General features: G+C 40.2%; 3 protein-coding genes across 7 annotated transcripts in view; 1 reads left to right on the top strand and 2 right to left on the bottom strand.

The window, feature by feature from the left end:
• Window positions 1–674: 674 nt before the first annotated feature.
• LOC146314994 (clathrin heavy chain linker domain-containing protein 1-like) lies at window positions 675–5209 on the bottom strand. Of its 2 annotated transcripts, none has more exons than XM_084736040.1 (11): window positions 4932–5209; window positions 4233–4420; window positions 3572–3660; window positions 3210–3408; window positions 2893–3034; window positions 2321–2412; window positions 2131–2237; window positions 1812–1983; window positions 1529–1731; window positions 1172–1354; window positions 675–979 (listed from the first exon to the last, which is right to left on the bottom strand). In XM_084736040.1, exons 1-11 carry the CDS (start codon window positions 5133–5135, stop codon window positions 783–785), a joined length of 1776 nt encoding a protein of 591 aa, XP_084592166.1. In that variant the 5' UTR covers window positions 5136–5209; the 3' UTR covers window positions 675–782. The 2 variants fall into 2 exon arrangements, with proteins under 2 accessions (XP_084592166.1, XP_084592165.1); XM_084736039.1 differs by having other exon boundaries at window positions 2321–2420; window positions 2922–3034.
• Window positions 5210–5470: 261 nt separating this feature from the next.
• rps27a (ribosomal protein S27a) lies at window positions 5471–8541 on the top strand. Its single transcript, XM_084735468.1, has 6 exons — window positions 5471–5517; window positions 5627–5691; window positions 6160–6214; window positions 7314–7399; window positions 7971–8102; window positions 8337–8541. Exons 2-6 carry the CDS (start codon window positions 5644–5646, stop codon window positions 8484–8486), a joined length of 471 nt encoding a protein of 156 aa, XP_084591594.1. The 5' UTR covers window positions 5471–5517; window positions 5627–5643; the 3' UTR covers window positions 8487–8541.
• Window positions 8542–12110: 3569 nt separating this feature from the next.
• The window catches only part of LOC146314992 (bone morphogenetic protein receptor type-1A-like), a 60091-nt gene continuing 45353 nt past the window's right edge, over window positions 12111–26848 (bottom strand). For 2 of the 4 annotated variants that reach the window (XM_084735425.1, XM_084735424.1), the window contains 9 exons: window positions 19144–19306; window positions 18740–18842; window positions 17775–18067; window positions 16907–17042; window positions 16413–16605; window positions 15268–15565; window positions 14945–15120; window positions 14199–14329; window positions 12111–13387 (listed from right to left, as the gene is read on the bottom strand). In XM_084735425.1, the coding sequence (XP_084591551.1) occupies window positions 13262–13387; window positions 14199–14329; window positions 14945–15120; window positions 15268–15565; window positions 16413–16605; window positions 16907–17042; window positions 17775–18067; window positions 18740–18842; window positions 19144–19306 (1619 nt within the window). In that variant the 3' untranslated portion in view covers window positions 12111–13261. The remainder of the gene's footprint in view (window positions 13388–14198; window positions 14330–14944; window positions 15121–15267; window positions 15566–16412; window positions 16606–16906; window positions 17043–17774; window positions 18068–18739; window positions 18843–19143; window positions 19307–26848) is intronic. The other 2 variants (XM_084735427.1, XM_084735428.1) reach the window with 2 other exon arrangements.

The following is a 26848-nucleotide window of genomic DNA, read 5'->3' as shown; positions in this document are numbered from 1 at the left end:
TCAGTATTAAAAAGCAATGACATCATCAGTTTCAGTATTTTTTCCATTTTTTACCCAGTTAGATGTCTTCAGATTTTTCATGTTAGAAATGTTTGACAGCTGATAGTTTCTGTTCATTCTGTGTGGGGTCTTTTTACTTTTAGTCCTTTTTTTATTTTGTCACAGAAGATTCCAGTCCTCAAACCTGACAAAGAAACACGTTCCTGAAGTTTTCTGTCTTTATCACAAGATAAATGAGGTTCTACTGCAGGACAGTAACATCTGAAGACACTGTCATTTATTACTCTATTATTATTATTGTTATCATTATTATTACAGTAAGACTTCCTTGACCTCTGACTGTGTTTTAAAGTCACTTATGCTCCTGTTTGTGAGTCTGTTCGCCACCTGCTGGCCATCAGCCGTCACTACTTCAGATTTTTACCTGAGTCATTTCACTGACATCAGCCAGAGCTCAGAGGTCAGAATGATCATTTTTATTGAATAACTGGCATCAAAACATCTGAACAACATCAAAAATATATGAGTCTTTGTAGAGGAACAAAAGTCTGGTTCTACTTTTGGACCCTGCGGACAATCTGAAGTCTTTAAATTTCACCACGAAAAACAGTGAAAGTCATTAAAGGTGTTTTGATTTGATGTTTTAGTGTCAAAGATGCTGAGACGTGTGTTTTCACTGTTTAAATGACACAAATGTAAATGAAATAAACATGTTATTAACAGCTGAAACTGATGTTTGGAGACGCTTTGCTGTGATTCTTCTACCTGTGGACGGACGTTCTTCACAGGAAGACGTGCTCCATGAGCCGGGCTCCCTCCAGGTCCGGGGACAGGACTCTGGTCCCGCTCTGGGCCAGCAGGACGGACAGGATTGCCTGGCTCAGGTCGGACCGGTTCAGCTCAGAGCACAGAGACGCCACGTCGGTCCAAATGTCCACTGAGGAGCAGCTGTCCTCCAGGATCACCTGCTCCAAAATACCTGAGAGGAAACAGAGACACACACAGAGGGGTCAGAGGTCACCTGAGGTCAGATGTTATGTAACTTTGGCTCGTGGTTTGGGGTCGTCAGGTCTCCCAACTGAAACTGCATGAAAAGCAAAAAGCACAAACACAAAAACTGATGAAAACAGTCTGAGAACTGTTTGTGTCCCTGCTGTCTGTTTGTCTTCACCTTGTCCTCTGCTGACAAAGCTGTCCAGCAGCTGCACAGCCAGTTCCTGCTGCTGAGGGTCCACCAGCAGAGTGGAACAGGCCACGCCCACTGACAAGACATTCGTCTGGCCCCGCTGAGGCTCCGTCAACAGCCGGAGGAGGGAGAGGCTGGGCGAGCGACACAGGACCCACATACAGTCCTCTGAGGGAGAGAGAGAGAGAGAGAGAGAGAGACTGTTCACTCAGGTAACAGATGGTGAAGCACCTACTGCAATGTCAACACAACTACATGATGCAATGCATTTTCACTTTTTTTTTGCAGTTTTAGGGACTAATTGATTGGCACTGGATTAATCGATAATGAAAACACACAGACCAGCTGTGACGTCCTTGCAGTGCTTCATGAACTCGGTGGCGCTGTGGGTCAGTCCTCTCCTGCACATGCTCAGTGCTGTCTTCCTGTCCAGCCTGCAGGACTCGTAGACCACTGTAGCCAACGTCAGACAAATGTCCGCCACAGCGGCGTTCTTCTGAGCATGCTCAGTGAGGATGTCTCCCAGGTCCTCACAGTAGGTCAGTCTGCGAGGACAGAGACAGTGAGGACATGAACAGTGGCAGAGACCATAGAAAAAGGTTCAGCCTGATGATTGGTTGTTTACTTGTTGTTGGTGAAGGCGTGAGTGACGAGCTGTGTGGCGCCATGCTGCAGGAGGCAGAGGACGACCTGCAGGGACAGATCAGCTGACAGCTTCTCGTTGGCTGAGACGGTCATCAGCAGGGCCTGGATGAAGAGCAGGAGAGGAGGGACGGCCCCCGGGGGCCCCGTCAAACCTGGAGGGACAGAGACAGATGGACAAGTTTCAACAAACATTTCAGCTGCACGTGCAGAAACACCAGTTACTGTAAAGTAACTAAAGCTGTCAGATAAAAGTAGTGAAATAAAAAAGTTCTGTATCTCCAGTTCTGTGTCTTTCTGACCTCTGAACATGTCCATGGTGTCGATGTTCCTCAGGACTCCTCGAGGAGACGTGGCAGCGAGCAGAGCAGCTTCTTCATACTGAGCTGAATCAAAGAGCTCCACGAACCTGACAGACACACAGAGAGGAGGGGGGGGGGGGGGTCAGACAGTCTTCAGAGCTCAGATTAACTGATCACAACAACGCAGCACCTGTCCAGGTGGTCCCTCAGCTGTTTGGACTCGTTCACTCTGGTCGGCTCGTCGTCCTCAAACAGCTCGGCGTCGATGTTGCGAGAGTCATCGTCCGTCACTGGAGGACAGAAAGAGAGAAGAGACAGGAGACAGGCTAAGGGAGGTGCAGTTCTGTAAATTTTCAATATTACAGAAAGATTTTTCTTTATGAAATGCATCTGCGCTGTGTCAGAGGGGACAAGACAAATAAAAAGTCAAAAATTCTTCTTAATACAGATGAACAGAAAAAAAATACAACACATCAAAACAGGACAAACTAAAGAGAGAAGAAGATGCTAAAAGTGAAAGTCTGTGTTAACTTTAAAATTAGTTCCCCTGAACATAACTGAAATATCAAAGTAAGTTTTGATTAATGAGCATCAAAGTTGCAGAAATGATTTTTGATGTATGAAATAAAATAGAACATTATGAATTCAGATATTTAGTGAAACTTTACCAAACAAAATCTCCATTATTTGTTCACATTTGAACTTTTTGTTACGCCACAATAAGATTCTTAATCCTGCTGTTCCCAGATGTTTTTATTAAATTAAATCCAGAAGTCTTTTGATTGTCTCACTGCTGGCCTGTCTGATGTTCTCAGTGGAACCCAGGAGTTCCTCCAGGGGGACCGGCTGCTTCTCGTCCTCCCAGCCGGACAGACGGTTGGACACAAACCTCAGACGCTCGTACCTGAAGACAAACAGAAAAACAGCTGAGACTGAACTGGTTCCTGAACGTTTTATTGATCAACTGAACATTAAATTTGCTTGTTGATTTATTCTAAGTGTTTCAGACCAAAATAGTTTCAGGCAGGAAAATCAGTGTGGACAGAGACAGCAGCAGGTTTAGTGTCTCTGTGTCTTACAGGGCTCTCAGTCTGCGGTTCTCTGAGCTCAGCTGGTCTCTGTGCTGCTCTGCAGTCTGCAGTTTGGTGTCCAGCTCAGCTTTGACCTCCAGAGGGACGCAGTGACTCTTTCTGTCCAGCAGAGCGTCTCTCTCAGCTTCAAGACACTTCAGATGTTTGTCCAGAGCTTCGGGATCCTCTGACTGAGCCACTGTCAAACCTGAGAGACGAGACAGACGTGAGGTTGAATCATGGACACTCATTCTAGACACCTTTCATTTAAATGTACAGTTAGTACCAGAAATCTGGTACGTGAACCACCTACAAACACATAATAAACTTTATTAATCAGTCTTCGGTTTCAGTACGAGGATCATCAGTACCTGGTATCCATGTTTTCTTCTCTTTGGCTGATTTCTGTCTCTTGATCTCCTCCTGAAGGTCTGCTGTGTCTCTCTGAAGGACCAAGATCCTGCAGAGAGACAAACACAACAACACAATCATGAGAACTGGTTTTACACATCAAAGACGGATTTAAAGCTTCACTGCAAGACCTCAAATTTAACTTTCAAACTACATCACCAGGGACTCACCCAACAGTCTCATTACCTATTAACTAATGCTTATTACAAGGACGTGACATAACCACTTTGAGTATAAATAACAGTTAAATAAAAGGAATCAAAATACACCTGTTCACTCTCTCTGTCTCACAAGCGCATGTATTAATACATAACACTAACACCAACCTCGAAATCCCTAAAAACTTTGTTTCACGTCTTAGATTTTTCTCAAAAACTTAACATATTTGTGACTAAACAGGCAGCAATTGAAGCTCAAGTTTTAAAAATAACGTCCAGCATTTTTTAAATCTATTTTAACACTCAAATAATCTGCTTCATCAGGAGTGTGTCAGTGTGTGTCACTGCTAATTCTCTGAATCACTTGTTATAACGTCCTCAAAGTCTAAAACTAACTGATCTCCACAAAGATAACACACACACACACACACACACACACACACACACACACACACACACACACCTGTCCCTGAGCTGGTCGGCTCGTCTCTGGCAGGTCATCAGAGATTTCAGGTGTGACGTCGACGCCGCCACAGTTCGCTGAACTGTCCTGACCTCGTCCTTCCTCCTCTGCAGCGCCCTGATGACATCATCATACTCCGCCTTTATGGTCAGCAGAAGTCTCTTATAGGCTGTGGCTCGACCGATCACCTGTCAGAAAAGTTTCAGAATTTAGCCTGAATTCTCACAACAACACAAACTGTGTTCTACGAGATAAAATCACTGATTTTGTCAATGGAGTTTGGTTGGTTTGTAGAGAGTGATATTTGTCTTATATAACAGTGGATTCCTGTCAGAAAGGTCTGTCTGACAGAAAGATAAAGTGCTGAAAATATTCTAAATATAGCATACACTTAAAAATTAAAACTACTGCACTTACATGAGAGTGGTGATAATCTTTTCGTCTAAATAAAAACTCGTATTTCTTCAAACAGTGCTATAAACAGCCAGCTTGACTTTTTTCTGGCTTGTAACTTGTCTATATTAGCACTGTAACCTTTTATAAATGTAAGTTTTTCCTGGCCACTGTCACCTCAGTGCTTGCCCATGGTGGGAAGTTAATAATATTCGGAACAGTATTTTCTAGACCCGCCCTTTTTGTACTTCTGTTAATATTTGACATTATAAATAAAACAGACTTGAATTGAACTAAACTAAATACCTTGTTAAAGACAGAGCGGTAGATAATGTAGCGGAGTTCGTCAGGTCCCTCTGCTGGACACTGCTGGTACTGTTTCTCATGTTCAATAAACTCAAACAGAGACTGAAAAAACCTGTCGTCGCTGTCAGAAATCAAGATGGCGGGTGTTGAATCTCTTTCTTCTTCTCTTGAAGATAAACTGCTGCAGTTCTGTACCTCAGACATTGTTTTTTTACATCTATTTTTACGATGACTCTCCGTTTCTCCACACTCAACCTTTTTCTTTTACTGCCAGGACGCCATTTGCAAACACCGCCCGTTGCTATGGTTACCGTCAGAGTGCACCTGGGAAATGATGTTTTTAAATTTTCGGTTTTATTTAGTCTTTAAATACGCTAAATTTTGAGCCGTAATATAATTTTTAAACTATTATTATTGCCGCTGCAGTCGACAAAAAGACGCTAAATCACCATAACATCGACTTTTTGTTGTTACTTTTGATCAGGCACCGTGACGGTTACCTACCCCGTGCAAACTCGTGCAGAAAACCCCGTCGCTCGCTCCGAAAGCCCTCTTCTCATGATCCGCCATTAGGAGTGAGCCTGTGGTAAGATGGAGCTCTGAGTTTTATGAAATTTTTCTCAAAAATAACGACCTTTCAGAGCCGTTTTCAGCACAAACAGCATGTTTAAAGTGTTGTGTGTTTTCCCGTGTAGGTGGGTTGAACGCCAGGATGCAGATTTTCGTCAAAACCCTCACGGGGAAGACTATAACCCTCGAGGTGGGTAACGAGCCGGGCTGTGATGGAGGGATGCGGCGTTCAGGGGCCGCAGTTACCCCGAGTTTTGACTTAATCTTCCCTCAAATCAGACAAGAAAATACACATTGAATCCCATTGTGCTAGTCTTATGTCAGCTTCTACTGTGCTACTTTGTGTTTAAACTTCAGCACAGTTGACGCCATGTTCTGTCGTAGGTTTATTACTCGAAACGAAGCGGCTAAGCTAACTGTTAGCTGCTAGCAGTTATCCAAAGCAGCATAAACACGTGTGTCAGACAGCAACGGGCTGAATCGACTGCATCTCCCCCACAACGTCCCTGTTAACGTTTATTACAATATGAAATGACACGTTTATGTAAAAGATAAAGTTTGAGTCTCAGTATCCAACATGTGACTGTACCTTTGACATGAAGAACGTGTCCTGGTCCTCACCGGATGTCTTCTGTCTCCTTCTCCTTCATTTTTCCAGGTTGAGCCTTCAGATACCATTGAAAATGTCAAGGCCAAAATCCAGGACAAAGAGGGTGAGTTAATGTTTCATGTTTTGAAGCTTGGACAGCTTTTTAAGACACAAGCTAACAAGTCTGGATGAGACTTTTGTTTAGAGCCGTAAACAGTCAGGTATTATTGTGCAAGTAGGTTTTCAAGCACAAATGGCCAAAAGTGTTTCTCTCAAATGTGAGAATTTAATTTTAAATCTTTGTAACCTGATTGTATTTTAGATTTGGCCCAATCAAGACTTTTGAAATGATCCATTTGAGTTGAGGGGAAATTGAAACAGGATAAAATACTTATTTCATTGATGGTTTGAGTGATGAGGGAGAAATAATCATGAAATCAATCAATAGCTGCAGATGTACTTTTCTGAAAGACATGTTTGATTTTTAAGACCAACTTTCTGTCCGTCAGCCAAAACGAAACCAACTTACGTCCTTTAACCTTATTTAATCAAACTTGTGTTTTCTGCAGAAGATATATTTCTGTTTTCCTTCTGTTTTAATGTTGGCATCAAAATGTTCTAACTTTTCTGTGAAGCTTTGTGTTTTACTGAGAAATATTCAGATACTTTCTGCTGCATCGTATCAGTCATTGACCTAAATTCAGCCTGATACATTTGGCATCTTTGGAAACTTTCAGAGATGAACTGTAACTTAGTGCAGATCTGTGGTTTGAAAAAAAAGTTTGGCTGCTCAGTAACTTTGACACGAAAGAACCTGAAGTGTTCGAGTATTGTTTGTGATGATGTCAGCATCTGACAGGCTGCTGGGATGACCTGAAGTATAAAATCTAATGAATTTGAGGTAAACTATAGTTTTATCAGCCTTTTCTGTATCATTCACAAAGATGAGTGATGGTCTCAGTGCTGGAACGGTTTATATTTGAAAGCTAATTGTTGAACTGTTATCGAGTCAATTAGAAAACAGTTTTCATTGAGGTGTTCAGTGAGTTTAAGTTCCTTGGAGTTTTTACATGACAATTAAATTGGTGCAATAAATGCTTAATAAGTTAAAGCTGAACTCATCTGACTGAAACTGTAGAGGTGCATCTGAGGCTGCAGTGGGTCTGGAGTTTAGTTCACCTGTCTGGTCCAGTGTTAGACGTGTCTCTGTCTTGTGTCTGCAGGTATCCCTCCTGATCAGCAGAGGTTGATCTTCGCTGGAAAGCAGCTGGAGGACGGACGCACACTGTCCGACTACAACATCCAGAAGGTGAGCTGAGGACTCAAAACTCTTCATGCAGTATTTCAGTAACATACTTTTACATGTCAGTAGTCTGAGTCATTTGCTAGAGAATAAACAGCTTTATTTCATACCAATTAAAGAAAAAGGACACTTTAATGGGCTCTTTAGGACTTCAGTCTTTTTCATGGAAGCTTCTCATTAAATCAATGATTCTTTATTAAACTACACAAAACTACAAGTGACAGCACCTGTAAAATAAGATGTTACTGCTGATTGTAATTATTTTCTAGTAGTTAAATATTATTTTTATACTTTATAAGAAATCTGAGTAACTACAGCTGTCAAATGTTGTGAAGTAGAAGGGTCAAGTTACATCAAAAGACAAAAGTACAAACTTGTACCGAGTTACTTTCTGCTGCTGCTGAACATGATGTAGAAACTCTTAGGAAGAAAGAAATGATTTTCTTAAATTTGCTACAATCAGTATTTTGGAGATGTCTGGTAGCCATTTTTATCTAAAACAAAACATGAGACACGAGACGCGGTGCTGCTCCTCCTGACAGCTTCCTCTTTATCAAATGTTTGATTCGTCCTCCAGGAGTCCACGCTGCACTTGGTGCTGAGGCTGCGTGGTGGTGCTAAGAAGAGGAAGAAGAAGTCTTACACCACCCCCAAGAAGAACAAGCACAAGAGGAAGAAGGTCAAACTCGCTGTGCTCAAATACTACAAGGTACAAACAGACTGCAGTCCTGCACCTGCTTGTTTGATTGGAATTAGAAAAATCAGTTTAGAATCTTTTGTTAGTTAGATGAGGCCTTGTGTTCCAGAGTCTGAAATTTATGATTTCAGTCATTTTTCTTCAGTAAATAATTTTTATTAAAGCCATTTATCAGATCTGTAGTTGCACTTTGAACTCTGGTGTCCTGCTCTGCTGCAGCAGTCTGACTTGTGTTTCTGTCTCCAGGTTGACGAGAACGGAAAAATCCACCGGCTGAGGCGCGAGTGTCCCGCTGACGAGTGCGGCGCCGGCGTCTTCATGGCGAGCCACTTCGACCGTCACTACTGCGGGAAGTGCTGCCTCACCTACTGCTTCAACAAGCCTGAGGACAAGTAGACAGGGACATGCTGACACTTGTTAATAAAGACGAAAATGTTTGACAAAAATTAAAGACTCGAAGTGGTTTTATTCTGAAGGGTCACTTATTAAACTGATGTTTAATCAGGATGGCAGGAAGTTTTTAAATGTTCTCAGGACAGATGTGTCAGTTTGAACAAGGTTACATCCTGATGTGTTTGGACACTGTGATCAAGTTATTATTTTTCTTTCAATTAACCGGAATGAAGCGTATCAGAACTCAGATTATTTTACATTTAAAGAATTAATTTTAACTTGAGAAGTTGAAACTTAATGTGAAATAAAATCTTATGCACAAATATTGAAGTTTAATTCTATTAATATTTCAGTTTATTCTGAATGCAAACTTTAAGCTTTGTTTCCTTAATGCGGTCCTAATGTTGTTATCTGGTATTTAAAGTTTCTCAGTGTTTCCAGGAATTATACTGTACCATGACAACATTAAGAGCCGATACCAGTGTGTTAAAACCAAGACTCATACTGAGACCTGATCCAGGATTTTAGGTTGTATCTCAGACTCTGGGATCCTATCAGACCTAATTTTACTGATTTGAACATTTGCTCAGTAAAATAATCAACAGTTGCAGCCACAGAAAAATTCTACCAGTAGGATTTTGTGTAAATGTTGCTGCTGTAGATGACGTCCAGTTACACAGTTTAATGATTACAGTCTTAAATCAAAAATATATTCCTTCACAAAATTGTACAGATCACTGTAAAATGAGTTCTGGCCTTAAAAGGGCTGCAAGTAATTATTTTCAGTATCAATCAGTCCATCAGTTATTTTCTTAAGAAGTTGTTTAGTTCAGAAAATAAAAAAAGATGACGTCCTCAAATGTCTTGTTTTGTCCACAACTCAAAGATATTCAGTTTCCTGTCAGAGAGGAAAGAAACCAGGAAATATTCACATTTAAGAAGCTGAAATCAGAGAATTTTGACTTTTTAGAAATCACTCAAATTATTAAAACAGTGATTTAATAGTTGACAACTAATTGATTAATTGTTGCAGTTCTACATCTGTTTGTTATAAGACGTTATAACCACTGAAAGATTCATCAGCAGATAAATTAACAAAGAAAATCGGTCTGTTTCCCACCTGGTTCTTTGTGAGACGCAGCAGCACAGTTTGTCCAGCAGGCGGCGCTGTGTTCAAAGACACCTGAGGAAAAAAACCCTGCAGAAGCAGAACCATCTGATCTCCAAGAAAAAAAACAGATGACATGTCATTAGTAACAGAAAATACAGTTAATCAATCAATCAAACTGAAGAGAGATTTAAGGAGAAGTGACTCCTGTCAAACGGAGAAATCAATTCATGTCAGAAGTTAATTAAAAGGTGGATTAAAATGATAATATATGAAGTCATTAATAACAAAAGAAATAATTTTGTGAGCGATAATTACCAACAGAGGAAATCAAAAGTTGGAAACTATTACATTTTTTTGACCAGGTCATTTTTGATTTAGCAAATCAAAATCAAAATTTCTTTGTTTTGATCACAAAATTGTCAAATTAAATAAATAAATTATTATATTTTTATTCATTAAAATCTTAAAATTAAACTTAAAAAACAAATAAATAAAAATAGTTGAGACTGTGCCATTGTATGTCATTTATGACACAACCATAATTTAAATTCAAAGGATTTGAATTAAGTATCATTTTGACTGTACTTTAAATTTATTCTATATAATGGTGTGCTGGGAATATAAGAAGTTTAAAAATATGGAACCAGGAGAGATGGGTTATATGATGACTTTTTTTTAAAAAAGAAATTAAACTTGTACAATTATGAGAAAAACTGGAACAACTCAGTGATACATATGTGGTTAATTTATAAGGAAAAATATAGTTATGACAGAATATTCTCTGAGATGATAAAGTCTTAAATTTGCAAAAATAAAATCAAATTCTTTGAGATCAACATCACAGGAAGAAAAAAGAGAAAAAGACATTCTCTAAAATTAAAGCGGTAAAATGATGAATACATTTTTGAGAATAAAACTCAAATAGTCTCTGAGATGAAGTCAAACATCAAAAAAAAAAAGTTTTTGTGAAGGAATCACTTCACTGACTTTAATCTTTTACTGAGTGTTTTGTAAATTTCTGACTTTATAATCTATTATTTGTTGCTCTTTCTTGTAAATTTATCTTTTTTTTTTTTTAATCTATGATGCTAAATAAACTGTTGTAATTATTTCCAATGTTACATCAATTTTTCTCTTTTCCTGGCAGAAAAAAAGAAGAAAAAAAAAATCAAAGAAACATAAGATGCAGAGGTGAAAGAATCAGAGTGCACGCTGGGAGTTTGTGTACTAAAATAAGGTTATTTACTTAAAAATCGTTACATTGGACAGACTGTATACAGAGTTTTCATTTCCTTGGTAAACTCATAAGGCACCGAACCAGATGCTGTACAAAACAACAAAACAACAAAACAACAAAACAACAAAACAACAACAACACAGAAACAAAACGACAGGAAAGATTTTACATATTAGAGATTAATCCTTTACTGTATGGGGCCACTTGCATATTTATTACAGCGAAAAACACTAAAGTTACTGCGCTTAAATAGCTACGCTATCAACGTTAGCCTCACACACACACACACACACACACACACACACACACACACACACACACAGGTGGGCTGTGTCAACGTGCACGCTGAGCCGATACGTGCACGTCATCCTGCTGCTGAGGAGAGAAAACCAACACAACAAACAGTTAAAGGAACAGTCCAACATTTTAGGTGAATCCAGAGAGGTGATTAGCCTAGCTTAGCACAAACACTGGAAGCTGGGGGAAACTGTTAGCTTGGCTCTGCTGAAGCCAAAATGTCTCATTTTTATATTTTTATTTTTACCAGATGACAAACCAGATAAAACATGCGACAGATCTGGAGTTATTAGAAGGTGGATATTTTTTTCTCTTTTGTTGTTGCTAGGCTAACAGGCTAACAGTTTCCCCCCACTTACAGTCTTTGAGCTAAGCTAAGCTAACAAAATTCTAAACCAGTTTCCCAAAAATTCTTAATGAGAAAGTTTTTTCCCCAAAGTTCTTGATTTTAAGGCCCAATAAAGAAAAACACTGTGATTCTTATTTTGAAATAAATTAATCTCAAACAGACGTCCAATCAGGACGCTCCGTTCTGATAGGACAGGTGAAACCTCAGTGGGAGGAGCCAAAGTGAATCTTTTAGAGAAGCTGAGTAGTGAAGATGAGACGTAATGGGAACATTATGGTTATCACTGGTTTATCTGACAGTCCGTATTTTAAAACAACAACTAGCATTTTAAGCTAACAGCCTGATGAACTTTGATTATTAATAGAAAACATTAATGCACTTGGTTTTATTATTTTTTGGCTTCTTTGTTAAACTCAGTTTGCTTGACAGTGTCCTCCTCCATTTTCATGAATCAGCTGATCTTCTGCCTCCTGCTGGACCTCAAGGAAACTGATTCAACCGCCGCTAGCATTTAGAGACGATATTTATTATGTATATATAATATATTATATATATATATATATATATATATATATATATATATATATATATATATATATATATATATATATATACATACATACATATATGGACCTTGTTATATCTTGATAAGAGGAGAAATTAAAACCGTTATTTAACAATGTGTTTTGTCTGTTTCACGTACGTGAGTGGACTGATTTGGCTGATCTCTGCAGGTCTTTAGACCGAGGAGGAACCTTTCAGTTCTGGTTCTAAATGTTCTGTGTACTTTGAGTGGAAATGGTGCAGTGACAAATATTTTCTGGACTTTTCTTTCCTCCCATTGGCTCACAAAGCCGACTGTCATCTGTAGTTTTTGTTCAGTTTCCACAATCTGGTCCTTTGGCTCCGCCCACTGAGGTTTAACTCAACCAATAAGATGCTTCTCTGCCTCCAGAGCAGCTCCACCTCGTTATAACTGACATACCAACGGACAGACAGACACAAACTGAGGACAGACAGACAGACAGACAGACAGACAGACAGACAGACAGACAGACAGACAGGACGGGAGACGTCTCTGTGGTGACTCCATCATCTCCTGAACGTCTCTGAGGAGTCTGTGGACGTCGACACGACTGCAGCAGAGTTCTGCTCTTTAAATCCTCTCATGTAGGCACGGCATCTAATGATAAGAACATTTATGTACACAGTAAATTCACATATTATAATAGTACCTTATTTTTATAATTAACTCTACTGTTCAGAGTGGAGATATATTTCAATATGGCAGGAGAACTCAGTCCTGAAGAGAAAATAACAACAAAATAAAAATTGGCATTTTTAGCGTTTTGAAACAGGCGGAGGTGGAGGAAGGCGACGCCACGCCGGCGGGTCCTTAAAAAACAAACAAAAAACTCTGTTCATTCATGACGAGTGTCAGGAGGCTCCGCCCTCCTCTAATTATTGTCTTGTTTGGCTTTCACAGAAAGCGTCAAACCCGGCTGAGGAGGAGGAGGAGGAGGAAGGACTCCATGTTTGTCTCCAGACAGACTGACAGGAGGAAGAGGAGGAGGAGGAGGAGGAGACGCACAGTTCAGCCCTGACCAGGGTCCTTTTTTTTTTTATTTTCTTTTAAATCTCCCAAAGTCTCCTCCTCTTCCTCCCCCTGATGAAGAGTGATGATCCTGGAGGAGCTGGTCCAGGTCAGGTCAGGTGTGTTCTGGGGTGAATCCGGCAGAGGTGGCAGGGGGACGAGGATGAGGAGGATGGGGAGGAGGAAGACGTCAAATCTTGATGTCCTGGGACTCGACCATCTTGGCGAGCGTCTTCTTCACTCTGAGGATGGTGAGGCGGGAGGCGGGGTTATGAGCCCAACACTCTGACATCAGCTTCAGCATCGCCCGGAGACACTGAGGACACAAGTTAGACAAACATTCAGAGGACAGGAAGACTGATGCTGCGTTCGAGGTCAGGAGTTCTCAGATAAATATCCAACTTTTAACCACAAAGTGCTTCAGCTGCAGGACGCCACAAGTCAACTAAAAACATGAAAGACAGTGAGACAGTGTGACTTCTGTAGGTGAGTGTTGACTCATCTGAACCCTCACAAAGGACAAAGACAGAGATGTAATGTATTCTACATCTTATTTTATGTTTGTTCTTTTTGCTTTTATTGTTGCCTGAAATCAGATTTTTTGACTGTAACTTGAATTCTAACTTAAATATGCGAGCATTTCCTGGGACAGAGATAGAAACTAATAGAAACCGGCTGTAAAATGATACATTCGATGTCATTCTGGAAGATTTCCCGTGTTCATCGTGTTTCCACACATCAACATGGAGTCAGAGAAGAAAAACAACAGATGGTCCGATGATGAAGTCCAGACCTTATTAATGATTTATTCTCTGCAGGAAGGGTTTACTGATGTTGCAGAGTCACATGAATATTGATGCCTCTCTGTTATTTAATGACTTCATCGTTGTTGTTTTATCACCTGCAAAAAAAGACTAAAAACTGCCGTCACTTTTTCAAACGTCAGCAGACTGTGTGATGTCTGCAGGTCTTTAGAGACTGTGGTGGAAACAGACAACAACAAGCTGAAGAAAACCTTTAGTTCCATGAAAAGTTGCGTGTAGTTTGAGTGGAAACTTTAGTTCAGTATTTTAACTGTCAGAGAAAGCTGAGGGTAAACTGAAGCTCCAGTTTGTGTTGAGTCTCACCTCGTCACTGTTCCAGCGGTTGGACACTGTGGGTCTCAGTCCTTTAACGCAAACCACCTCCAACATGTCCTCGTAGGACGGGTCAGAGGGAACCATCTCATAGTAGGGCAGCTGGTAGTCCTCCACAATCCCTGAACACAGAGAGAACCACGAGTTAACACACCTGAGAAAACACTGACATTTATTCTACTGACATTTAACTGCTCAGAAATATTAAAAAGCAGTTTTATTAAGATGAAAATAATTAAAAAATAGATTAATTACCAAAGGTTCAATATCGTTAAATAAGACAAACTAAAGACAGAAATGATCACATTTCAGAGGATAAAAAACATTTTTAAAGTATTTTAACATGAGATGAAACTAATACTTAAATATCATTTGGTAAAAATGAAATTCTACTTAAATAAATATGAACGAACAGCAGGACTGATCACGCTGCACTCTGCAGTGACATGTTTGCACCAGCAGGTGGAGCCACTTAATCTCATCTCATCTCTAACAGGACTTCTGCTCTGTGCTGATTGGATCAGACAGAAAACAGCTGACAGATCCTCAGAAACAGAAACTGGACTCTGCAAGAATTCATCAATTATTTCAATCAATCAATTCTAATCATTAGTCAAGTTAGAGAAACTTATAGAAAAGAACAGAATCAATTTATCATCACAGGTCAGCGCGCGTGCGCACACACACACACACACACACACACACACACACACACACACACACACACACACACACACCTCCAGTGACGCAGCGTCGGGCCATCTCCCAGATGACGAGGCCGTAGCTGTACATGTCGGCCATGATGTACGCCTGGAAGTGGTTCTTGTTGAGGGTCTCGTCCAGGACCTCGGGGGCCATGTAGCGCCGCGTCCCCACCCGAGTGCTCAGAGGGATGTCCACCTCGTTTGTGTCACTAAGGCAACAATTTTTAATCATAAAAAGGGATTAAAGTGAACAGAAATCTATGATCGACTGCTGTAGTTTGACCTTTTGTACATATGATGCATTAAATGTTTAGTTTTATGAAGAATTAATAAAAATCAAAAGGAAATGAGCGTACCTGTTGAACTTGACGGCGAGGCCGAGGTCGGCGATGCAGCAGGTTCCGTTCTTCTTGATCAGGATGTTCTTGCTCTTGAGGTCTCGGTGGGCGATGGCGGGTTTGCCCTGCGTGCCGTAGATCTCCGTGTGCAGGTGACAGAGGCCGCAGGCGGCCGAGTACGCCAGCCGCAGCAGAGCCTGCGTGTCCAGCGTGGTCAGCTTCAGGTAGTCGTACAGCGAGCCGTTCTCGTGGTAGTCGGTGATGAGGAAGAGCTGCGTGAAGGCGCCGGTGCCTTTAATATCCGCTGCGATGAATCCTGAGACGGGACGGACGGAGATGATTAACAGGTCAGATCTGCACCGAGGCGGGAAAATCTAAAAACTGCGCCTGGAGCGTTGTTGTGATGGTTTTGGTTTCAATCATATTTAATCACCTCATCATGATTGTTTTGGTCAGATTTTAGTTTGGACATTTTAGTCAAATGATTTCAGTTTCAGTTTGTACGTAAATACAATAAATACAATGCGTCGTATTCAGCAGCACTTTAAATAATGTGAATGTATGTGATGTAATAATGTAAATAAAATGAAAACTTGTAGATGAAAGAATTAATCATCTCTTCACTTCTTCTAACATGTTATTACTCAACTTTTAATCTTCCTTTTATTGAATCTTATGTTTATTTGGTTTAATTTTACTTAATTTCTATAATTCAATCCTATTTAATCGTATTTGAATGTTTTTAACTTCAGACTCTCTGAATGAATCTGTGTCTGTTCAGTTCATCAGAGCGCCGTCTGTCTGTCTGACATCACGTCTTCGTCTCTCATCAGTCCAGCAGACGACGCTCACTGTCATTAGTTTCAATCATGAACCAAATTAAAAATCAATCGAGGTATTGATCGCTCCTGGAGTCCTGCAGTCTTCAGGCTCATCTGTTGCTCTGAGTTTTACTGAATTAAACGGCTGTTTGTCATTTAAAGGACACTTTCACCATTTATCAAATCTGTCTTTTTGGTGTCTTATATTTGAGTCAATACAGTAACAAAGTGTGATTGATTATTGGATATGAATAAGTGACTTTTTCAGCAGCTGTTCTGACTTTCTGATCTAATCTGTCCTCTTTCTTCTTTCTGAGATGAGATGTGACTGTGGTTCCGTACCGAGGATGTTCTCGTGTCTCATGAGGACAGTCTGGTAGATCTCCGTCTCTCTGAACCAGCTGGCCTCCTCTCGGGTGAAGAACACTTTGACGGCGACCTTCTCTCCCCTCCAGCGGCCGAGCCACACCTCGCCGTACCGTCCCTTACCGATCTGACGCACCATCTGGATCTGCTTGGCGATCGTCCGCTGCACCTGAACGGACGAGAGGAGAAGTTCTTAGATGAGGAGCTTCATTATCTTCTAACAAGGTTAACATGCAGTTTTCTGTCCTTTCTATTTCTCCTTCTACCTCAAAACTTTTTCAGTGATGCTCAAATCACATTACAAACATACTCTGGAGTTTCTCACAATTTTGGCAGGGAGGAAGTCAAGAAGAAGTTAAAGGGGATGTCATAAAAGCTATCTAAAATCTGTCTGTCTGTCTGTCTTTGTGTGTGTGTGTGTGTGTGTGTGTGTGTGTGTGTGTGTGTGTTCTGCAGTTGTATGTCCCTACCAGCAGAGGGAGCCCGGAGCCGCTGCCTGAGCTCTGTGATTGGTGGATCAGGTCTTTGAGTGACTCTCCAGCAGGGATGAAGACTTCCTGCTCCAGATCTTTGTGATACCGCTGACGCTCAGTCTGCCACTTGTACCTGAGAGACACACACAGAAAACCAGTTCAGTCTGCTGTATTACAGTCACTTCTACCTCAGAGACAAACTGTTTCTAAACTGTAGTCTAATAATCAGCTTTATTCACTGTATTCTGGCAAATCTTCTTCTGTCTGCAGTGAATCCATGAACGAACAGACAGCTCTGACTGGATCACAGCGATACTGAAGAAAACTTAAAAACATGATGACTCTGCAGCTTTTCTACGATTCCTCAACAGATTCTTGAATGAATCATGATGAACGTGGAGGAAACTCACAGTCCTGAAAACCTCAGCAACACAAATCATCAAGCTACATTTCATTGAGCCTTTAATGGTCTGTTTGGAAGAACATGTTTTGAGTCTTTATGAAAAATGTGTCAGAACTTAATTTAACCTGAGTCATGAAAAAAAAAGACTTTACATAATGGGAATTTTAAGGTAAAAGATAAAATGGACTATTTGCTACAACAAATTTTAAAAAAAATCTAATCATTCATTTTTGTTCACATGATAAATTCAATGTTACTGCATTATATATAAGCTTAAATAATTTCACAAGTGTGTTTTTTACTGTCTAGATTATGTTCAATGGGTCAGCTTTTTGGGGCTATTTGTAAATGTATTTATGTATATTTCTATTCTAAATCTCACCATACATAATGATAAATAAATGATGATGCTCAGGTGATTTTGTGTCCTGTGAGGTGGACGTCCAGGTGACGTCGTCCTACCTGTAATAACAGACGACGGTGACACAGATCAGCGTGCAGCAGCAGACCGTCATGGAGATGAGGAAGGCCAACCAGTGAGGGCTTCCTTCTGAAAACATCCAGAACAACACAAACAAACACAGTGCGGTTAACGCCACGTTTACCTGCCGAACACCTGAACGACTCTCTGTGACCAGGTGAGTATAAATGTTACCTGTGGGAGGCTGAGGGGGGAGGGTCGGCTGTAGGTCTCTGTTACAGAAGTCTGTGTTGCAGCACTCGATCGTCCTCCTGGTCTGAGCTTTGGGGGAGTCCTGTCAATCAAACCGATCAAATGATCAATCAGTTAGACCTCACCTGAACGGATGATGCTCTTTACATCAGGTAACATCTGTTCTCATGCTGATTCTTGTGTGATCCAATGGAAATAAACATCTAGCTACATAACGTCTGTTTGAGTTTCACAACATTTATAAAGTTTGGAGTCTGGGGACTTTTTCCATGAGCAACAAATAAGTCGTCCTGTGGGTTTCTGTTCACTGTATCTGTAAAATCTGACATATTTACCATCAAGAAAACATCGTCTTCTTTCATGAACTGGTTGTAAACGGTTTGTTCAAAAAGCAGCTAAATGTTGGCGAGTAGACACACTTCAGACGTGAAGCAGGAAATCACTCCTAACTGTCCAAAAGTGATGCACAACCTCACAGCAGCAGGGGAAATGCAGCTTTGAAAGAGTAATGATTTAAGTCGTCACAACCAATTCCTGCAGTAATAAATCAGGGTTTCTGTCATTTGTTCATCATAAATTACTTAAACAGCTCATAATGAATAACCTTTTAATTACCTGCACACATTAAGCCTACAATAATCAAGTGATGCAGTTTTCTTCATTTCTTTTTTTTTGTTTAAATCAGCTCAAACTTGAACAATAAAATTGACACTTATTTTTCATTGTGTGTGTGTTTGTGTGTGTGTGTGTGTACCTTGCACTGGAAGTGTGAGCCTTCATACTTCATGCAGCCGGAGGTGAGGACGGCCTCCCCGTGCTCGTCCTCCTCGATGATGGCGAAACACTGACCATTTGTCCTGAGGAGACACACAGCACAGTTACTCGAGTTTTTTTATTTTGTATCTGTTAGTTTCTTTGTTCTTACACACACATATTTGTCAGGGTTAAGACTGAAGACATTCAGAAGAGTTATTACACTTTATGAAGGCTCACAGTCATGAGGACATTCAGTCTCTAATAAATGGACGCCCAAATGACGAATTTGACAAAATTGTTAAAGACAAAGTACACAAGTGCAGTAAGTACACAATATCATTTGTTGCCCAGTCTCTCATAATTTCTTTCAGAGCTTTACTGTGTTCTACTGTCTCTACTCACTGGCAGGTGTTATTGGTGGCGTCCTCAGGACAGTGTCCAGAGCAGTAGCAGCTGAGGAAACGGGCAGCGTCCTCGGGCGCGATGGTGGAGTCCTCACCGGGCCGCCGGGCCTCAGGTTTCACCCCCGTCCCCTGCAGGACGTGGTCCGGGTTCTGACCTGCAGCTGGACGGACAAACACAAGCGGAGTCAGGAGCAGATTCACGGCTGGTTTTATAAACGGTTTTAGAGTCTGCAGCTCAGACTGAGATCTGCAGCCGAGGAGAATTAAATCAAGATCTTTAATGAGGACAAACGATGTTCATTCATTGATCGATGCTCTGCACGTTCAGGACTCGAGGACAGAGTGGAGTTTGCAGAACAGACTTCAGGTCAGATTAATCAGAGTGAAACATTCCTCCTCTATCAGCAGTCAGAGAGGAGGAGGAGGAGGAGATATGATGAAGCTCCATTTAAAGACTGCAGGTTATTTATACTGACTGAGTCTCATCATCATTTTCACACTTCAAACTCCACAGTGAAACCAAACATTTATGAAATGATGTGATTCTACTTCAGAAACATTAAACAACCCGTCTCCAAACATGTCAGCTGTGCATAATTTAATTCTTCAGTTCAACTTCATCTTCCTAAACATTTTAAACATTATTTTAATTATACACTCACTTCATTCATTCATCTTTTGTCATAAAAATGTTGTTATAATTACTATCTTGAAAGAAAATCTTTTATTTTAGGCATCATTGAGGGGATGAAACAGAAAATCCTCTTGGTGAAGATGCACATTTCAGCCCAGTTAGTGCAGCATTTTATGAAATAGTCCTGAAATGAAATGAAATCCATACATTTGTGTACTGTCAAGATTTTTGTGACGATTAACACGACTTTCACAATAATGAGGAGACTGGGGTGGTTAGTTTGTTTTCATCCAAACCTCCACCTTTTGCTGTCTAAGTACATCCAAGAATTTTATTTTGAAAGTGATGATGCAGGTTATATTTTCAATATCATCATTTTCAGATTTATCAATCTGTGTGCAAAATGTCCAAAAACTCCTATCACTCAGTTCCTGGAGGTGATATTTTCAAACATCTTTTTGTTTTCCTCCACCAGCAGAGAAAAGATTTAGTCAGTGAAGGCAAATGTGATTATCAAAGTCGCTGATTAATTTTTTGTACGTGAACTGATCAGGTCAATTTTATCAGACAGAGAACATGTTTATGAAAGGAACAGAGAGATGAAAATGTCAAACAGGAGGAGAAGTCTTAATCCCTCCATCCCTCTGCTGAATCATGCAGCTCTGTTATCGGTCTTTACTGTCTTCTATTTGTCTCTGTTCATCCTCTAATCCTCCTCTGTCCATGCAGGACTGGTCTTTCTCTTCTATCCCGTCTTCTTCTCTTCAGCTCGGAGTGAAAACACTCTGAGGTGTGCAGACGTGCATGTTGTCATGTCTGGACATGAACTACCTGCACACCTACACTTTGAGCTGCCTGGTCGCCACGGTTACAGTCTGTCTGTCTTGTCTCTCTCTCTCCTGCCACCACAGACCGTCTTCTTCTCTCAGAGAACAGACCGAGGATCAGTGAGTCTAACCAGAGAATCTACCAGAGATCTACAGTGACTCTGCAGTCTGGAACGCAGACTCTGACTCACGTCTGACGGACGAACAAATGGAGGAAAATCAAAAGAAACTGTTTGATGGGATGATGATATCGTCTCTCACTGAGCTGAGTCGGCACATTAAAAACCTCGACACACCGAGGACGTGCACACCGAACTGTTTCAGCCCTCCAGTCGAGAGCAGCACTCTACTCCACAAAAAGCTTGTAAATCGTGGACTTGGATCAACATTTTCTAACATTTTATGGACCATACAACTAAAAACTATCAGAATGATCCGTAGTTGAAAAATAAATTGAAAACACTGGAGCTCCGGCTGTTTTCACATCTGGACGTATTTTTCAAGAGACAAGATTGTGACAGGATTAATTAATCGATTCACATCTTCATTTAATATTCAAGGATTCATGAATATGCAAAATGTATCAAATGACATATGTAGCCCCACCCCCTTCATTAAAGGGGATTGGTTCCTTAGGTTTATGACATCATATAAGCAGCCTTGACTGAATCTGTTTCTTTCAGACTGCAGTTTCAAAGCACAAAAATGCTCCTGGTGTTTACTCCTTATTTCACTCCTAATATGTCTTGTAACACTTGAAAAACACCACATTTACGTGTTAACAAGGTTTTTTTTTTATTTTTTGAGAATATTAAACTCAATGCCTCTTTAAAACTTCTCAGACCCTGCAGGGAGCCTGAATCATGTGCGCTGCCTGGCGAATGTTGTTAAAGTTCAGAATCATTAATCAGATTTTATGTTGATTTTGAGCCTGCTGGTGAATTTTATCTGCTAGTTTCCATCTCCGTCAGCTCACACAGTGTTCGGTTATTTTCTCATGTTAAATCTTCAGGTTGGATGAGATCTACAGTGCAGGATGGTCGTCTGCTCTCCCTGAGCGAAAGGCCACTTTGGACAAGGACAAATACAAATTTATTGGGGCATCGCAGCCAAAACGTCAGACACAAAGCCCCAAAATCTCAGCCCAAGAGATATATGTGAGCCAACGTTGCAATTTTGCAAATTTTCCATAAAAACACACCTGTATTAATATTTCCACTGGACCATGTTTAGCTTATCACATAACATTTATTAACTAATGTTAGCTAACAGGTCAGCTGTTGATGTCGATATTTGAGAAATTCAGGGAGAAATCTTCTGTCGATGTTGAGCGCAATAAAATCACAATATGGCCAAGCGTCAAATCCAAAGCGCACAACCAGAACCAGACTGCAAAAACAGAATTATGAAATACTGTAGAGCTGCAGAGATGAGCTAAACTAAAAATCTTATTCTCTCTGGTTCAGACCTCAATAAATACCACATCAAAATGATTTTAATACTTTTTTCAGTGAACAAACTGATGCAAAACTGCTCATTTCCACTAATCGTATCGTATATCACAATTTCAGTTAAAATATTCGTAAAACGACTTTTTTTTTTTTTTAACAAATTGTGCAGCCCTAGCTGATGTCCAGCATGACGATGGAGATGCTGACAAACATGACTTTGTTTATTTGCTGTCTTGTGTGCAGTTTTTAAATGAGGACATCTTTCTTTTAAGTGTAGGATGGCCAGTTCAAAATTTATTTATTATTCAAAGTTTATTTATTTTAGAAAGGGGCATTATGTCCACACTCCGGGGCATCAACGGTACGATTCCTGCCCTGTGAGCGGAGACAGATCTGAGCTCCACGTGGTTCTTCAGGTTGATAACGGGAGTGTTTCACTTAAACCTTTAAACTGCTTAAATGGAAAACATGAAACGGAAAAATAAAACTGAGCAGTGATGTCATCGCCGTCGTCTGTCCTGCCTCCCTCTGAGGCCAGGGCAGCTGTGATTGGCCACACGGTTTTGACTGACTGGATCAAGGAGGATGTAGTTGAAGGGGGTGGTGGGTGTGTGGAAGCTGGAAATGGCTGCTCTGTTTCTGTGTGTGTGTGTCTCCATCCACATGTGTGCTTAATTGAGCCGGGAGTCAGAGTGGAGACTGAGGTCTGGCAGAGAGCACGCTGGGTAATCAGACTCTCTCCATGTGCTCTTAAAGTCACAGCGACTGTTTATTTACATCCAGCAGCAGCAGGAGTGTGATCAAACACTCTGATCTGCACCAATCAGCTGCCGTCTTCTCACCTAAACATCTGACGAGCCGCAGGGTTTGAGGACGAAACGCTCTGTGAGCTCATCTGCTCTTTATAAACTCAGTAACAGAGTTGTCATGCCTACTTTTACTCTTTTAGGACATTTCAAGGACTAAAAGATTAATTGGAAAAATCAGTAATAAAAAAAAAAATCAAATTTAGTCCAGAGAAATGACAGTAGATGTTGTTGATAACAAAACAAAAAACTAGGTTATAAAATATTACGACTTCAGCATAGGAGAGAAAATAAAGCAGACTGCGGAGCGCTTGTTTTAGCTCCAGTCACATCCCAGCTGCTGGTCTGTGTGGTCTGTTCTTGTGCAGAGAAACTTTACGACTGCGAGTTCGTCAACAATGACTCACTGACTGAAAATATGCAGAGTAATAAAGACGATGTGATCAAACAGAAATGTAATGTGCTCAAGAGAAATGAAGATACAAAACAAACAGAACATTGGGTTATTAAATCTAACAACTGCAGCAGAACACCGATAAATTACTCCGTTTGTTCTCTAGTAGTATAGATGTGTATAATGAACTGATGAAGGTGGAGCTCATTTTAACTATTTTATATCACTATTAATTATCTTTATTATGGATTCATCTGCTGATTGTTCTCTTGATTAATCCATGCTTGGTTTTTTGGTTTGTAAGATGTAAGAAAATGGTGAGAAATGCCTTCACAAGGTCTTTTATCGACCAGCTGTCCAAACATCACCATTATTCAGTTTACAGTCATTTAAGAGGAAGAAAAGCAGCAAAACTTCACATCGGAGAAGCTGAAACCAATTATTAATACTTAAATTTTTTGACAGCTGACTGATAAACTAATAATTAACTTACATTCACTAACATGTTATTTACTGACAGGAAGTGTAATCTTTTACAATACATCATATTTTTTAAGATTTTCATGTGTTTTGTAGTAAAAATGTTAATTAGTAAAGTAACCAGTAAAACTTAACGTGGAGTAAAAACGTGACGTAGCATAAAAGGGAAATGCAATTATTTAAGTACAGTACTTGAGTACATGTACTTTAGGAAGCGCTTGTCTTGCAGTGCAGTGTGTGTGTCTGAAGGAGAGCCGGGTCAAACATTATCTCAAAGTCACTGTTATCTCCTCCTCTGTACCAGACTCTCAACTGCCCCGAGGTGATAAACTCCACCCGTCTGGTGCACCATGAATGGTAAAACAAACAAACAACGTGTAAACAGTTGGTGTGCCTTTACAGCAGCTCTGAGGTCAGAAGGATGCAGGAGCTGACAGACCGACACAAACGTCCTAAAGTTTCCTAAACGTTCAGTGACGCCTGCTGCAGACAGGAGGGAGGACAGAGAGAGGACAGATCAGCTGTCAACCACACTGAACCCCCAGAGACAACGATCAGTGTCACCTCCCTCTGCTCCTCCTCTGACCTTGGAAACGGGGGATGAAAAGAGGAGGAGAGGGAAGAAAGGAACACAAAGAGGGACAAACTGTTTCTCAGTGAAAAGGTCAAAAAATGTCCCGCCAAAACTTTGAATTCAGGAGAACTCGTCTCCAGCGGTAAAGATCTGTCTCATTGCTACAGTGAATTTTAAAGTACAACATAAGTCTTGTTTGTTTGGCGCCCTGTGCACGACCTGCTGCCGTTTCCTCTTGTTACGAGTCGTCATCAGTTCTGTGGGTCGACGGGAGAGGACGACACATCCTGAAGTCAGATCAGATCCTGCTCCTGCACCTGTTCTGTCACCTCTCTGTCCCTCAGATCAGTACCTCCAGGACATGAAACATCCACCTTCTCCTCTCACAGGATTATTTAAAAAAAACTTTTCTGTTTTTGGAGCTTGTGTAAAGTTGATGAAAGTGGTTCAATCACAACATGTGAACACTGAGACATCAAGACTGGCAGCAGTGCTGAAGCTCACTAATGTTACGCTCTTATTTTGAAGGTCTCTTATGTCAGAGAGTCAAATTTCACAGCCTCTATACAAGTAGGACAGAATACAAGAGTGGAAGAATGTAATGAAATGTAATCCTGTTTCTGTATATATATATACATATATATATATATATATATATACACATATATATACATACATATATATATGGTGTTTTTATCAGGGATACACAAATTCATTTTATTAAAGATTTAATAATGAAATTATATTGGCTATAATAATATCTGATTTGACAGATTCTGTCATTTAAATTCTTTGGCAAAAGTCAAAGTATGTTTGTGAAGTTTTATGATGAACACTACATGAACACTTTGAAACTTTTAAAATTAAGCTGATTGAAGTTATTTTTAGGTATGTTTAATAATGCAGGTTAAAAAAAGATTTGTGATCTGTAACAGAAATCTTCGGTGTCAACTGGATTTTGAGTTGCAACGATTAATAAATTAGACATCAACTATGAAATCATTTTCCAGTTATTTTGTTAATCGATTTATTGTTCTGAGACATTTTTAAGGAAAAAAAAAAAGATTTCTCTGATTTCAGCTTCTAAAATGTGAATATTTTGTGGACCAAACAACTAATTGATTAATCAAGAAAATGGATAGACAGATTAATTGATTGTTTGTTAGTTATAATGCAAAGTTTAAACGGGGTCTAAGTGTTTCTGTAATGAGAATAAACACAGAAACACTGAATGTTTAACTCTGCTCTTCTTCCATTACTGTGGTGTTTGTTTTCTACTTTTACAACCAAAACCCGTTTCATTAAAGGAGCTCCTTCAAACACCGTCTCCCATGTCGACTTCCTCCTCGAGATGTTTATATGGCCGGCCCTGCATTGCCGTGGAAACGACAGGCAGCTTCCAAAAGAGGTAATTACCATCTGACGCTCGTTAAAAACCTCAAACCGACCAGACAACAGAGCAGAGCTGTGGAGTAAAACCTGCCGCAGGTTTATATTAAAACGATACAGACACGGTCTACCACACATCATTATTTATATTCATGTGTTTAAAAATGTTTTTAGGGTGTAAAACCTAACAGACAAGCAGTAAGAAAAGAGTAGAGGAGCTACTTCTGAGATACAAGGACAACATTTCAGTTTCTAGGTGATTATTTAAAGTGAGACAAAAGTTTTTCACCAGTTGGAAACTGGTCAGATCTGTGTTCAGACTGATGATATAAAACATGTTTCTGTTTTCAGCTGAAGAGTGAAATCAGCGTCGACTCTCCTGCTGTCAGGGAGACTCCAGTGAAGGGAAATAAACGCTGTTTCAAAGGGTGAATGTGTCTCCAGAGGGACTGAAGGATATTTCCGGAGAACAATGGCTGTTTGGAGCGTTTAGCGCCGCTGACAGCTCGTACAGTGCCATACAGGAAACGGTTAATGTGCAGAGAGGAAGTGAGAGCGGCAACAATCAGCTCAACAGCTTCCTGCGGGGAGGAGAGGGAGGAGGAGGAGGAGAGGGAGGAGGAGGAGGAGGAGAGCTGGAGAGGACACAGAGTTTATGATACTGCAAAATGCATTTAAAGGTCCAGTGCATCAGATTTAAGAGGATTTATTATCAGAATATGGCAGAAATTGAATATTTATCACCTGAAAATCACCTGATTTCTTTACCTTCGAATGAGCTCTTTATATTAGAGCCACACTGATGTATTGACCAGCTGATATTATCAGTCTGATATTGATCCAGCACATCTTCATACATCTATATCAGTGTCTGCATATGTTGTCTGACATTTTTTTACTGATTACAATGCAGATTGTATTTATAGCCAGAATCTTATTTATCTGATCCTTCCAGCACAGTGCTGTACATGCACAGATTAAAAATATGTCAATAAGTAAACAGATTTTAAAAAATGCCAGTGAAAATCAAAGTTCATCGTTTCATTGCATTGATGTCATTTTGTATTTCATGTAGTCATGAATAAATAATATTGACCAAAACCCTGGTATGTTTGTGTATCAAATCCAGTATTAAATCCAGATTATCG

This window comes from Lutjanus erythropterus, chromosome 14 (assembly GCF_056507025.1).
Source record: "Lutjanus erythropterus isolate fLutEry1 chromosome 14, fLutEry1.hap2, whole genome shotgun sequence".
NCBI lineage: Eukaryota > Metazoa > Chordata > Actinopteri > Lutjaniformes > Lutjanidae > Lutjanus > Lutjanus erythropterus.
The sequence above is the reverse complement of the archived record's forward strand: the minus strand, read 5'-3'. Positions and strand labels throughout refer to the sequence as shown.